This window comes from Scomber japonicus, chromosome 6 (genome assembly GCF_027409825.1).
Source record: "Scomber japonicus isolate fScoJap1 chromosome 6, fScoJap1.pri, whole genome shotgun sequence".
NCBI classification, from domain to species: Eukaryota; Metazoa; Chordata; class Actinopteri; order Scombriformes; family Scombridae; genus Scomber; species Scomber japonicus.
Window position 1 is genome coordinate 31,479,855 of NC_070583.1, and position 14,948 is coordinate 31,494,802.

Below are 14,948 nucleotides of genomic sequence, written 5' to 3' on the forward strand. Positions count from 1 at the left end.
TGCAGATTTTGGTCATGCTAATCCATGTGCATTATTTTCTATAAGCCAGTGAATAGAGACACAGTGGTGAGCCCAGTGGAACGGTGTGCGTCTCTGGATGAGCCACATCAAAAAGATACATATATACAACAGTGAGGAGAAAGTGAGACAGAAACATACCTTGATATACCAAATATCTATACTACAAAAGGCATAGACACATGGGTATGCATGTGCATGCAGGAAACAACAATGACAGATTGATGGCAGCAGAGAATATGGATGTGTGACCCTGGGACAAGAAAATGGGTTATATTCCTCAGTGAATAGGGAAAAACGATGGGGACCAGGGATTTTTATGATCCATTCACGCCTCCTGAATACTAGAATAGAGAGGAACTAGCCAAGGTCAGTGGCAGAATTCCCTATTCTAATTCGGAGCATTGCTCTCCACCCAGAGTAAGAGTCAGGGATTAATTTAGAGATCCATTCACCACGCCTGTGCAGAGGGGAGAGGCGGCAAGACATGATGAAGTATAGAGGAGCGGAGAAATAGTGAGGAGATGGGGAGACAAGGGGTACGACGACAGAGAGGAGGAAACGGAGGGAAAAGAACAGTGGAAGGGAGAGAATGAGCAAGTAGGAGAGACAGAAAGAGAGAGAGAGAGAGAGAGAGAGAGAGAGAGAAGTGGTTACGCTTGTTATGTGTGGCCTGCGGAGAGAGAGCAGACGGTTCACATAGAAGACCTTCATTTTCCAAACACTCCTCCTCTTATGGCCCAATGCCTGCCTGAGTGTGTGTGTGTGTATGTATGTGAAAGAAAGAGAGGGAGAGAGAGAGAGAGAGAGAGAGAGAGAGAGAGAGAGAGAGAGAGAGAGATTGGAAATGGGAAATGGGAAACAAGAAATGGGAAATGGGAAATGGGAAGAGGCAAACAGGCACTGTAAGAGAAGATGACGAACAGTGAGAGTTGATAGCTTAAAGGAGACCTATTATGCTCATTTCCAGCTCTTTTCTTTTTCTCGGACTCCACTAAAGTAGCTTTCCACAATTTACAGTTCAGAAAACCTTATCCTTATTTATCTCATACTGGCCCTTTATGCAGCCCCTCAGTTCAGCATCTAACAGGCAGATTTAGCTCCTGTCTCTTTAAGGCTTCCCTCTTGATGAGCTCCTCTCCGTTCTGACTGGCCAGCTTCAGGAAGCCTATGAAAGTGCAGCCGTATCAGATTTGTTTTACTGCCAATTAATACCCCAACATTTCCTGCTTTACTGCTTGATATGGGAGACTTTTATCGTGTTATTAAAAGTGTTCTTCACCAAATTAGCAGAGCTTCATTAGTGGCACTAAAATCTGGTGAACACAAGAAGATATGGAAATATTTGGAGGTCTTTTGTTCAGTGGATCAGTTAGAAAAAATACAGAGAGGAATAGTACAAGCTGAAACAGCCAAAGTGATGATGATGATGTTTGATGAAGAGTTCCAGACCAGCAGTCTACCTCCAACAAGTACACTACTTATTTAACTTGCCGGCTGTGTAATGGAAAAACAGTCAATGTGCCAGTTTGACTCAAGTCATGGCTTGGTGTGATTAACCCCAAAAGTCTTACACTGTGCCTGGAACAGACGACCATATAAGGAAATCTGTCACGAGATGACATCAGCTCAGGTTGAAAGCAGAAAAAGCTGTTGGAAACTGAACTATTCAGAGTAGTGTGAAGCCAGTGCTTTTTGAACAGTGATTACTTTAACATATGTTTACCTCATTATTTGATACTTTAGCCACATTTAAAACTAACGTCGTCCCTGCTAACCCGTCCTTGCTGCTGTAGAGGTATAAATACATTCAGCACACACTACTACTACAGTCTACAGTTAGCCAGTTAGCTGAGCTAGCCGCCGAGCTAGCAGCAGAAAGCTCTCAGACCTAGCGTCCATGTTTCTGGTAGAAGTGGTGACTTTGATTGACAGGTGACACTTGGTAGGGGGCGGGGTTTCAGCAAACTCAACGGCCACTCCCACAGCGTTTGGGAGCAGAGGGTTAGGGTTTTGTCTTGAGAAATGTTGAGGATAATAAAATTGACAGCAAATTATCTGGTCTGCTCACGGGACTGATAAAGACACAACAAGGATCAGTCCTATTTTCAAAATGAAGATGAAATAGAGTTAAAATATAAAACAAAACAAAAAACAATGCAGCTTCTGTGCTCCCAGTCCCCCCAAAAAACATGCCGCAGGGGAAAAATGACTTCCCATGAAATACATTAGTTTGAAAGTCGTGCTGTGTGACACGAAAAAAGATGGAAAATTCCTGTCTGTGGACACCAATCAATTTCGTGACTATTTTACAAACTACCATGAGACTGGGTTGGAAACACGACAGAATACGTTGTGATATTAGTTGCCAAAAATGACCTTTAGTTACATTTGAGAAACATCATCTAGAGAGAAGCGGAGCAGCTCAAATAACAACTACAGTTTGCTTTGAATCATCATGTTTCCAACTGTGATTTGAGACAGCTTTGTAAATCACTACAATTATAACAATTAACTACAGTTGTTGTGTTGTTTATTGTTGCCATGGAGATGAAGGTTGCCTAGCTTTAAGGAAGCTGTAGCTTTAAACCAGACCACGGTTTAAGTTATCATTTTAATACAAACCACAATCTTTCCTAATCTTGACCAAGTAGCTTCTGTACATAAACCTAACTAGACTTTAACCACACCAGTCGCCTCATAAAACATATAAGACATTAAAAAAATTCTCCTATGGGTTGTCCTGGATCTGGAGTGCATGATCAAACATATTCAGTCATTTAATTTGGAGGAATTGTTGTTAATTTTCCAATCATTGTATTGTATTAACTTTCCTATTCATTCATGTTGGGCCACAATACAGGAGACAAACCAACTTAGAAATTGCATTACACTGATATGATTTAAAATTTAATGCGACCTGCATTTGAATGAGGTTAAACCCTATAATAATACCCTCTAGCAATATAAACTGTGTTCATGCATAACACAACATGAACCAAGAACTATCAGCTATTCAAGGCCTTTCAGACTTTAAAGCACCCCTCTGATGACTGTTTCTTTGACGTTTCTAATAGCTTTGTTTGACAGTGGAGCTGCTTATGTGGACTTTCATGAACTGTACAACCTGGAGATATTTGAAAAATCTTGTTAAACATAATGATACAATGTACTGTATTGTTGTAATATATACTGTATTGATTTTGTTCCCATGCTTAGTTAACAGCTCCATTGGTCAATTTGTTAAAGTTTAATGAGATAAGGAGGTAAAATAGTTCAATGCAATCTCTTTTAAATCCCCCCAAAATAAGATGGATGTATCATAGGACTAGTGTTAATGGAGGGGTTTGATATAATACGATAACCTTGAGGGACATTCAGCTTGTAAGGACGACACATGCACTGCCAAATAGTGGACAACACTGAACCTCTTCACGTTTTGCAGCAAGGGAAAAAACATACTCTTTCATTTCTGTTATAGCAAAGTGTAGATAAATAAACCAAACTTACTCAATAACTAAATTCAACTCATTAAGCGTAACAGCACAACCTTCGTCCCCTCTCATGCGCCAACACGAAAAAGACTCACTCCTCTCACCGGGAGGCAGATGAATAACAGAATTAGCAAAAGAGTATCCTGTAGAGAGTGTTTCCATCTTAAATACAGCACTTAAACACACAGGAGCAAACACACAGAGACACAGAGAGAGACACACCTAACCATAATGTAGGCTTTTAGATTACAGTGAGTGGTTAAAGCCACAAACCAGAGAGTAAGGAGAGCTCACACACATATTTCTGCATGATGAAACTATAACAATAATGATCCCAGTAATCTTTGCTTTAATTATGATAATATGATTAGTTACATCATTTTCAGTAAAGTGTGGGGGAAGTGCCATCCCAAGAGGACAATCCAATTGAAGGAATAATGCTTATATCATTCAAACAACCAATCGAGCATCCATAAGAGAGAAAAAAAGCCCATATAACCAAAGCATATAAATACACAGTAAAGTGCAGGGAAGGGCAGGAAAATGGCGAATGGTGTAACAGCAATATTGGACAAAGTGGAGGAAGAACATCAAGCGAGCACAAATTCAATTTAAGATGGTGTTCTGGTGTTATACTGTGTTTGGATGGAAATTACATTCATAGTCTAATCTTCATGTAATGTCCACTATAGTCATACAAGACACATCCAATTAACACTGGTAAATGGCTAACACTGGATTTATGGTTAAATTCACCTGAAATAACCCTTTAAATGAGTCCGAACTGGTGCATATTGTTATCACAAAATATGTAAATCTTTATCTTGGTAACCATTTCAGCATGCACACACAGACACCTGTAGCACACGGAGCAGCTCTGAGTTGTTGCTGAGGCTTCCCACATAGCCTTGTTAACACTGACCTGTCACTACAATTATCAAAAACTCTCTGTTGTAAGCTTCCAGGTCACAAGAGGGGGGGGGTGTGTGAAGGATTAGATCACAACTCCCAGAAAACAGAGAAGGATGGGGAAAGATTATTTGTCATCCTTCAAAAGATCAAGGAGGATATGAGCACCACTTGTTTCCCTCTGAGCTGAGCATTTTCAGTCCCGTCTGCGGCTCTCCTTGGATTAATTTTACAGTGATTGCATATTGATAATATTGGTAATATTGGTAATATTGACATTTTTGCCAATGGGATGGATAATTGGGTATAGTGAATAACATACAGTATGGAGAAGTTGGACAGAATTTGACATAAACGTTGGTAATATTAACCCTCCTGTTGTCCTCAGGTCAAGGGAGGAAGGAAAGAAGGAAGGAAGGAAGGAGGGAGGGAGTAAGGAGGAAAAGAGGAAGGAAGGAAGGAAGGGAGGACAGAAGGACGGAAGGAAGGAAGGAAGGAATGAGGAAGGAAAGAAGGAAGGAAGGAAGGAAGGAGGGAGGAAAAGAGGAAGGAAGAAAGGAAGGAAGGAAGGAAGGGAGGAAAGAAGGAAGGAGGAAAAGAGGAAGGAAGGAAGGAAGGAGGGAGGGAGGAAGGGAGGGAGGAAAAGAGGAAGGAAGGAAGGAAGGAGGGAGGAAGGGAGGAGAGAAGGAAGGAAGTGGGGAAAGAAGTGAGGGAGCAAAGAAAGAGGGAAGGAGTGGACGAACAAAGGAAAAATTAAAGAAAGAGGGAAGAAGGAACAGTCAAAAGAGACGGGGTCAGTTTGACCCGAGAGGACGACACAAGGGTTAAAAAGCACTTCACAGTGCCTAAAACTAACATTTCTAAAAAAAGACAATTTGTTCAGCAACTGTTGTAGAAAAGCTAATTTTCAAACCAAGTTCCCCAAAGACTGCTTAGCTGCAGCATCCTGCGTGGCAACGATAATAAAGTTGCAGTCTGATCCTTTAAACAACCTAAAATCCTAATTAAAGTGATCTTTATCCAACAGTCTGGTACAGAGAGAGAGAAGAGATTGAGACACAAACACACTGAGAGAGAGCACGATAGAGAAATGTAACTCTCTCATCTTCATTTTCACTCACACATAGATTCAAATACTTACATGCATTAGTGACTGCAAAGCTGTTGGCGGTCTCTATGTTGTCGACATGTGGGACCAGGTTAAAGGGAGCTTCCGTAGCATTAGGGCTGGTGTTGTGGAGGAAGATAGCTAGTCGAAATGCTGTATACTCCTGATCAGTATTCCTAATGAACAACCCACCTAGAAAGAGAGAGAGAGGGAGAGAGAAGGGCAAGGTGGAGAAGAACATGATGGAGAGGAGAGGAAGTGAGTTATTGCAGAGTGGGGAAGGGTCAGAAAGGAGTGTGTTGAGAAGGAGAGAAAGAGACAGGAAGAAGGGGAGTAATGTGGGGAAAGAAAGATAGATAGGGAGGGAGGGAAGAGAAGAGAAGAAAGCCAAGATCTTCATTAGCTTTGTTAGAAAAAGGTAATTTGTCTTTCAGTGCGTACTCACACACAAACATGAATACAAAAAGAGACACGGATACCCACACTGCGCATTTCATTGATGATATCAAAGAGAGAGGGGAGAGGAGCGGAGAAGAAAAGAGAGACAAATAAGCTGAAATGAAGGCAGTCAAAGAGATAATGAGTTGGAGGGGACATAAAAGAAAACAGGAGAGGAAGGCCAGCTCAAAAAGTGTCAGCAAAATAAAAGAAAGATCATTGGCCATGTTGAAAAAAAAAAAAAAAGAGGGAGAGGGAGAGGGAGGTGGGTGCAAAATGTCAGCTGGCCTTTAAAAATGAGAGCATCCGTCAGTAGTGTATGTTCCATCTGACTAAATGATGATGAGACACAGTAAAGCTGATAGTGTAGAGTCCAAAATATTAGAGGCCAAATTAAGAAGCAGAGAGATGGAGAGAACTAGTGTGGCTAAGATTGGCAGACCACCACCTCAGATTCATGTTGAGAAAAGCTTCTACAAATTGAAAGCGGGGAGGGGGGTGAGGGGGGGTGGAGGGTCATGTGATCTTTTCAGGCTTTCTGCCCAGAGGGACTTCTTCTATTTTCTGAGCCTGATAAACTATATACTATCTAATACCAGCAATTACACGGGTGTGAATTGAAAAGGAATTAAATATGACATATGGTGTACTTGTTATAGGCTAAATTAAAAGGGAAAAGAGAAAAAAGATCTTTCCTTCCTTCCTTCCTTCCTTCCTTCCTTCCTTCCTTCATTCCTTCATTCCTTCATTCCTCCCTTTCATTTCCTTCCTGTCTTATTTTCCAACCTTTCCTTTCTTTTCTATCTTCCTTCCTCACTTTAATTCTTTCCTTCCTTCCACCTGTCTTTCCTTCCTTCTCCTTTTCTTTCCTTCCATTTGTCCTTCCTAATTTTCCTTCCTTCCTTCCTTCTTTTTAATGGTCCGGCCCATATGAGATCAAATTGGTCTGTTTGTGGCCCTTGAATGAAAATGAGTTTGACACCTCTGGTGTAATTGTTATAGGCTAAATTAAAAGAGAAAAGAGGAAAAAGAAGAAAAAGAAAGAGAGACTTGGAACATTATCCAGACCCATTAACTATGACTTGATTGTCAGATGTAATAGAAGAACCATAACAGATCCATAATCAATGTATTGAAAAACACTTACAGAAAAAAAAATATTTTGTGAAAACTAAAGACTCAAATAGGAAAGCATGGTATTACCTATCATATCCTAACCATGCTCAGAGTTCATTTCATTAATCATATTTGTATTAACTGCTTAAAACTTGTTTTATTGTATATTCTTGATAACACTGATACACTCTTTTGTTTATGCTAATCTGATTACTTCCACATTGCTTCATGCCTTGAACTGAAGTAAACTGATGTGATTTAACTGAATCAGACTCAAGTCAACTCAACTGAATTGGATTACACTGGCAGCCTGTGAAGCCTTGACATTGCATCGGGGGAGAAAAGGGAGGGAGAGAGAGAGAAAAGATGACAGGGGAGGAGTCGGGAGGCAGAGCATATTGAACCGAGCAATTGTCACTTTATAACATGTCATTTATCTGTGTGTCTGTCTGAGTCGCATTCATACTCAATGTTTGCATCCAAGAAAAGAAGTAGACCAGTACACGAAGCCAGACATGAAACACACACACACACACACAACAGATGATATAGCTGGAGAGTGTGTGTGTGTGTGGGTAATATGCAAAGCTCACTATAACTTAAGATTGCATTAATGGGAAAATCTACCCAGAAAGTAAAGCAAAGCCAAATAAATGATATCAATTGTCCTGCTTTTGATTACAGATCTGGAATGAATGGGTTTGTGGTTCTTGTTTAGAGCACACATGCACACACAGAGAGAGACACACACACACACACATACACACAAACATTCAACCACATACACTCTAAGATGAGGAGTCAAGATATGTCCCAGCATGACATCTTATTGCACCAGTTTCTCCCAAAAAAAATCCACAAACATTCTCATCTGTGTCAAGTCTCTGTCTCTCTCTCCTACACACAAATATGCAAAAAGAAACTGTCTGTGTTTCCATTACACTTGTGTGCAATGCAGAGATATGCAAATGACTCCTCAAGTGAATTGCTGGAGAACCCAGTGAATGATCATGTATGTGGACAGTCAGTGGGAGGAAAAGAAAGTGTGCATGTGTGTGTTTCTGCACAGCAATGTGTATGTGTGTGTTAGGTGCATGTCCACTGTGTAGTGCCTCTGCATGCTGCACATGTATGTGGATGCATATTTGCAGCTGTGCCAGTGAATCCCATATAATGCATGTGTGCATTTTGTGAGTGTGCATGCATACTGTTCATGTGCACATGCATGCCTGAAAAAACAGTGCAAGTATGTGTGTGTATGTGTGTGTATGTGTGTGTACCAAGCAGAAAATATTTAGCGTATTAAGTTTATTGGCAGCTATAGGGAGACAGAGTCAAGGAGCCGAATCTCATTATAGGACCTCCCAACTGCCCCCACAAGGAGTGATGCAGCGCATTCATTATCACACACATGCCTGCATGAATGGTGTGTGTGTGTGTGTGTGTGTGTGTGTGTGTGTGTGTGTGTGTGTGTGTGCCTAAGAGAGAGGTTAGAGATCCTATGCATGTGTGGTTCACATGCTCTGAGCAAACCAGTGATTATCCAGATTTTGTTAACTTTATCTCTGATCTATAAGGCGGGTGAAAAGACAAGCTTCTCCCGCACTGACACGAGGGTAACTGGAAAAGGGCAGAGAGAGAGAGAGAGAGGGAGAGAGAGAGAGAGAGAGAGAGAAAGAGAGGGAGAGAGGGAGAGAGAGAGAGAGAGAGAGAGAGAGAGAGAGAGAGAGAGAATACTGCAGTGTCTAAACACTGAAGAAGACAAGAAGGGAACAAAGCTCGCTGAAACATTCATGAGCACAGAACAGCCTTTAAAATACACGCAAATACAGTAAAGGGATGATAGAGTGAGTTTGTGTGCATTTATAAACCATTTGAGTCACATCAGAGAAGACACACCAACCTCTCCTCAACCCAAAATATATTGGATAAAAACAAGAATCAGAAGAGACACCAGAGGAAAAAATGTTTCTACACTTGTGTGTTTTCTTGTTCCAATATTCCTGCATGCTTTTTTGTATATGGGTGCCAGGGGGTCCCGGTGCACCCCTTTTTTTCTTGGTGACTGCTGTCCGCTAAAATCCACTAATATTCAGTGTAGTGTGTCAGATCTGAGTGTCCGTGCGTAAAATCCGTAATCCTCCAACTCACCTATCTGCACTGAGCTAGGGAAAGCACCCGTCGCCAGCCCCCAAAGGGCGGAATACACCCCCAGAAAGTGCCAAGAAAAAATAATAATCCTCATTTTTCTTTCCTTCAGTCCCTTCAGAAACTGTTGAGAGACATCGAGAGGGAAGGGGGAGATGCGAGAGAGAGAAAAATGCGTCAGAAAAAAGGGGGGAAAAAAGAAGAAAGATGAGAGAGAGGTTTGTTTCCCCCGTTTTGTCCAGTATGTATTCCTATTCCATGGTGGGTTCCGGTCGCTTCTTCCCCCCGCAGTGTCCGCTCAGGAGAGAGAGCTGTGTCCGGTGCACATGTAAAGACGGGAAGAGAAAGAGTGGGGAAACTCGTTAGAATGATTGGCGAGCTGGGAGAACAGTCTGCATGGAGGAACTGGACATGCGCGCCCCGTCTCTCTCTCTCTCTCTCTCTCTCTCTCCTTCTCACACACCCCCTCTCTCCTTCCCTCTCTCTCTCTCTCTCAGCGAGTGGGTCTGCTTCTCTGTCTCTATACCTCCTCTCCATCTCCCACTTTCCCCTTCCCCCTGACTGCCGTCTTTAACTTTCCGTAACACTGACTCTCATAGCTGTAGCATTATGATAAGGCTTGGTCGAGATACATAGAGAGGGAAAATCATGAAAGAGGATCTGCGTGAGTTTTGCGCTCTCGACTTGATTCCTAGCCCCACTTTGTGTGCTTTTGACAACATTTAACCAAACAGGGCTCATATTTTCACCTGTCACCATTCCCACGGAACATTGTGCGTGCGTAAGAGAGAAACCATAAAAAACAGCAAATGAAGATTAAGTGAAAATAAGAAAGAGAGGTTCTGATTGCACCTACAACTATAATTGCATTACAGCCCATTGGTCCACTCCGTGTCCAAACCACACTGCGAGTGTCCCACCAAAGCAGCAGCACACATGCCAGCTGACAGAGGGAAACCTCAGGCCGCCTACAGCTGCGGGACGCTGAATGCGCCTCGGGGACCCAGTCAGATTCGTTATTTCAGCATTACGACCTCATGAGCAAAAACATCTGGCAGCGGAGAGAGAAATAGAGACTCACAAGGAAGAAAGCAGCTAGGATCATTCAACACACGGCGAGCAACACAATGAAAGGGCAGTAATAATAATAATAATGTGTTATGTTGCTTAAAGAAAACGGTGGAGAGAAAAAAAGAATCATTGCATAGAGTACATTATGTTACAGCCCACTCATAGTCGTTTTATGTAGCTTGCTGGTAGCAGGTCGGTAAAGCTGACAGACGGTCTGGGATCGCATAGTTACACCCGGTGGAGAGCGCAGTGGTAAAACGTAAGGGATGCTTCACGGCTTGTCCCATTGAAAGATGCGGTCTGTCCATCTCTGAGAGGTTTTCCCGGTCGGCTGCAGAGTAGACTAGTAAGTCAAAGCCTGGGAGGGAGAAAAAAAATGCTTGTTCGACATTTCATAGGCAGGATGTTAATTCACTTAAAATCAGCTCTTCCTCTACGGTAGATCAGTATGCACAGCAGGCAGCTACACATTTATTTTAAAATTGTTTTTTTATACACTAAACAGAAGGCAGTACAGTCAATTAAACATAGATTCATCTAATGCGTAACTGCCCATAAGACATCCACTTCACTGGGCAGGGGCATGTCAATCTCTGTGCACTGATTGATTATTGAACGTGAGGTATACACAACGAGATAGTGAGTGATGTGTGAGGAGAGAGATTTAAAATGCATGAAAACAACAGAGAAACAAGTTATCCTGAACTTTCATGCTGTCAGCGTCCAGTTTTCCCATCAGAGTGACGGACTCTGTCCATGGTGCTGAAATCAAACTGAGCTCCATGCAGGAAGCAGAGAACTGGCTCTTCACTGCTCTCACACCATGTGCCACTGAGAGCAGGGAATCTGCAGGTATTGCTGAAAACCAACAGTACACAGTGTGACTTCACTGATTACTTACTTATCTGTGGATGAAGTGGTGCTAATTAGTCAAATCACCTACAGTGCTGCAGACTGCAACTCTTAACTGGCCTCCATGGCACCATGATGTGCATGCTTAAGAAACATATGTATTGAATGACACGTAGTGTGTTTTTTCTTTCTTCCTGACAGTTCATACTTGAAACTTGAATTCAGACAACACTTTATGGTAAGAGAACATGAATTATGATGACTAACCCATCCATGAAAAAGTGTGAATTCATTCATTAATGTAACAGGCCTACCTCATGAGCTATCAGGAACATACAAGAATTGACAGTATCTCACACATGCTTTAATAAGTAACCCGAGCTCATATTAAAAAGTGTAATAGCCGTAGACTAAATAATATGGATGTAGTCCCCCAGGCTGGTGACATCATGACCCGCCCTATACTCTGATTGGCTTACTCTAACTAATTTCCCGTCTCATGCCGAAACATAATCAACCCAACCTACAAAGGCAAGCGGTACTAGCCAGTCAGAGACCAGTATCTGCTGATTTACAGAAGTCTCCTTTACAATGTAAGTCTATGGGGGGGAGGGGGAGGGGATCTTCTAGGGCCAAATAGCATCACGTGATTCTGCAATTACAGTTAGTCTGAAATGTCAGATCAGCTTCAAAGCCAAGCGGTCTTCCGGAGGGCTTGGAAGGGCCCACATAGAGTCATTTCCTGTATGTGTGCCATGTGGGCTTTTTGTGCCATTTTAGAGGAAATGACTCCAAGTGCACCTTCTCTAAGTCTCTACTGAGCATGCTCCATGGACGCATTGGGCCTATTGAACATGTGCAGTATGTTTTCATTTACATCAGGATGTGGCAGGTTTTTCATCTTCATACTGAATGTATTCAGTTCTTTTTTCACATCCATGGCCGTCTTCTTTCTGAACCTTCTCTGGACTCTTCTGGGGATCAATTGAATTTGAAATCCAAATTTTAAAGCTTTGTGATTGACAGTATTTTCCGCATCATGAATTCCTCCCTGGTGCACTCCAATATCGAAGTTATTTAATGAAAGAAAACATCATCAAACAGTTACACAAATTAACACTACTGTCACAACAGCTCAGGTAACTATACACCGCAAAGTCAAAGATTCAGCATTGTCCATAGCAACCACCAAAGTAACAATAGACAGCCTGCAAGAGTGATACACTAAACCTCATATACATTAATTGAATGAAGATTCTGGCTACAAATCTTCACATTTTAATCCCAAAATTATCTTAAAATATAACATTTTCCACTGAGCTATGTTTTTTGTTTGAGGGGACAGAAATATGATGTAGATACAGGTCAATACAAAAGGGCAGGGCATGGAAAAAGCAGGCATCCCACAATATTAAAGCCGTTAATATTAAACTAATATATTTTTGCCTGTATATTGGCATTATGCTTCAAATACAGAAAGAGAGACAGAGACGAATGCATTCACAATTCAGTGTCTCTTAAAAATGTGATGTCTGTTTAAAAGACATGAATGACTAGATCAGCATTAGAGAGAAACATTTTGGGAACCCTGATAGTACCTAATAGAAACATGAGTATAGGAAGATTTCACCTGGTTGTTATTTATTACAGAACAACAAAGTCTGCAGCCATAATAGATCCAGGCTGCTCTGCTTTAGCTTTATATGAGTTATAACGCAGAGTGTAGTGCAGAGAAACTCATTTAAAGTCATTTTGCCAAACTTTTCTTGGTAGACCAGGGTTAAGCCATCTGTGTGATAATTTGATCGTGTTTGTGATCATAATGGTGATTCATTGTCATTTTATTTTTAGCCTACAGTCACTGCAGATAGAAGACAGAAGATACTGAGGAGAAATGTCTCATAAAGGGAGTCTATTGACACCGTTGTGTTACTTATTTATGAATGCTAACTGAATGTGATAATGACTTCTTCTCTTAGCTGTGAGTTACTGTATTTCATGCTTGTACTTCCAACATAGGATATCAGGTTTAACTGTAAGGTAAGGGGTGTCAAACATGCGGCCCGTGGGCCAGATCCGGCCCGCCGAGGGGTCCATTCCGACCCACTTTCCTTATTCCTCCCTTCCTTGCAAATTCTCTTCCTTCCTTTCTGTGTTCTTTTTTCCTTCCTTCTTTCCTTATATCTGTCCTTCCTTCCTTCCTTCCTTCCTTCTTTCAAGTCCTCTTTCTTCCTTCCTGTCTTCTTTTCCTTCCTTCTTTCCTTCCTTCCTATCTTTCATTCCTGTCTTCTCTTCCTTCTCCTCCTTCTTTTCCTTACTTCCTTCCTTCCTCCCTTCCTTCCTTCCTTCCTTCCTTTCTGTCTTGTTTTTCTTCCTTCCTTCTTTCTTTTCACCTGTCCTTTCTTCCTTCCTTCTTTCAAGTCTTCTCTTTCTTCCTTCCTTCCTTCCTGCTTTTTAATGATCCGGCCCACCTGAGATTAAATTAGGCAGTATGTGGCCCTTGAATGAAAATGAGTTTGATACCCCTGCTGTAAATGGTACTGGGGGTTATGGTACACTTCTTTTTCTCCAATTGCATTATATAAGCCTATTGCATATGGAAAACATAAAGTATATTTTTATCTCTAGTTCACTTCCTGTCATGCACATATGTACACTTCCACATGTTACCTTTGAAACCTCCCTTTGGGAATCTTTCTTTTTGGCTTGTTGGGTCCTTTAAAGATATCCTTTAAAAGAAATGTTTTGTTAAACTCCACATGACACCCTAATAGCTAACTTCTAAGGGCTCTTAGAAAACATATTATGAACACTCAGCTTTTTTTTCTCCATCACTTATTATTCAAAGAAACCTCTTGAATAAGATCCTTCTTACTGGAAAGAAAGACAACTAAAAGCAAGCAACGGATTACAGTACAATGTTACAGTACACTCTCATATGCTAATATTAGAAGTGCTACTAATGTGTAACTAATTGAATATGTTAAAACTTTAGTAAAACAATCTTCAGAAAACAATTAATTTTGATTATGTATCTTTTAAAAAGAAAAATGTAAACTATAAGCTAGTTCAGCAGACATTTTGGGAATCAAGTCTTTGTTAGTCTTCGTCGTTTTCTATAAACATATGACATAAACATACAACACGAACTTCAAATACCCCACCCACCAGGATCTCGTCCATCAAGGTCCAAAAAAAAGGAGAAAAAAAAGGGAAAATTAAATAAGCAAATGGAAAATAAGAAAAAATAAGGATACATAGAGCCAAAAAATCAAGCATACAGTGCAACGCCATTAAAACAACAACAACAAAACAGAAACATGCACAGACGATTACATAGTCAGTGTAGATCAATATGATTCAAGGGTCAAAGGTCAAGGGTCAAGAGCACACTGCAGATCTGCGCTTTCAAGAAAATGTAAGAAAAGGCCCCAGATGTTATAGAATTCACAAAGTCTATGTTTAATACTATAAGTCAGCTTCTCTAAAGATAGACATGATAATGATAATTCCTTCAGACAATGATTAATAGGGGGGCATGATATATGTTTCCAATACAAGGCAATGAGACGTTTTGAATGGACAAGGCAGATAGTAATTAATTTGATTTCATGTGATCTTAAGGAGAGATTTTCAGGATAAAAGCTTTAAAATACAACATTTAGGGAGAAGGGAATGGGTTTGGAAATTATATGTATTACTTCCTTCCAAAATGTTTGCATCTTCTGTCTTCGTTGTTTTCAGTGAGAGCATCAATTCAAAAAACTCCACACGGCTGCACAAAACAAATAATG

The 14,948-nt window shown here is 41.0% G+C and overlaps 1 protein-coding gene across 3 annotated transcripts in view; it reads right to left on the reverse strand.

Moving 5' to 3' along the window:
• gria4a (glutamate receptor, ionotropic, AMPA 4a) overlaps positions 1-9,328 on the reverse strand; it is a 118,334-nt gene extending 109,006 nt beyond the window's left edge. For all 3 annotated transcript variants that reach the window (XM_053321375.1, XM_053321374.1, XM_053321376.1), the window contains exons 1-2: positions 9,235-9,328; positions 5,563-5,721 (exon numbers count right to left, since the gene is read on the reverse strand). In XM_053321375.1, the coding sequence (XP_053177350.1) occupies positions 5,563-5,721; positions 9,235-9,328 (253 nt within the window). The remainder of the gene's footprint in view (positions 1-5,562; positions 5,722-9,234) is intronic.
• Positions 9,329-14,948: the final 5,620 nt, after the last annotated feature.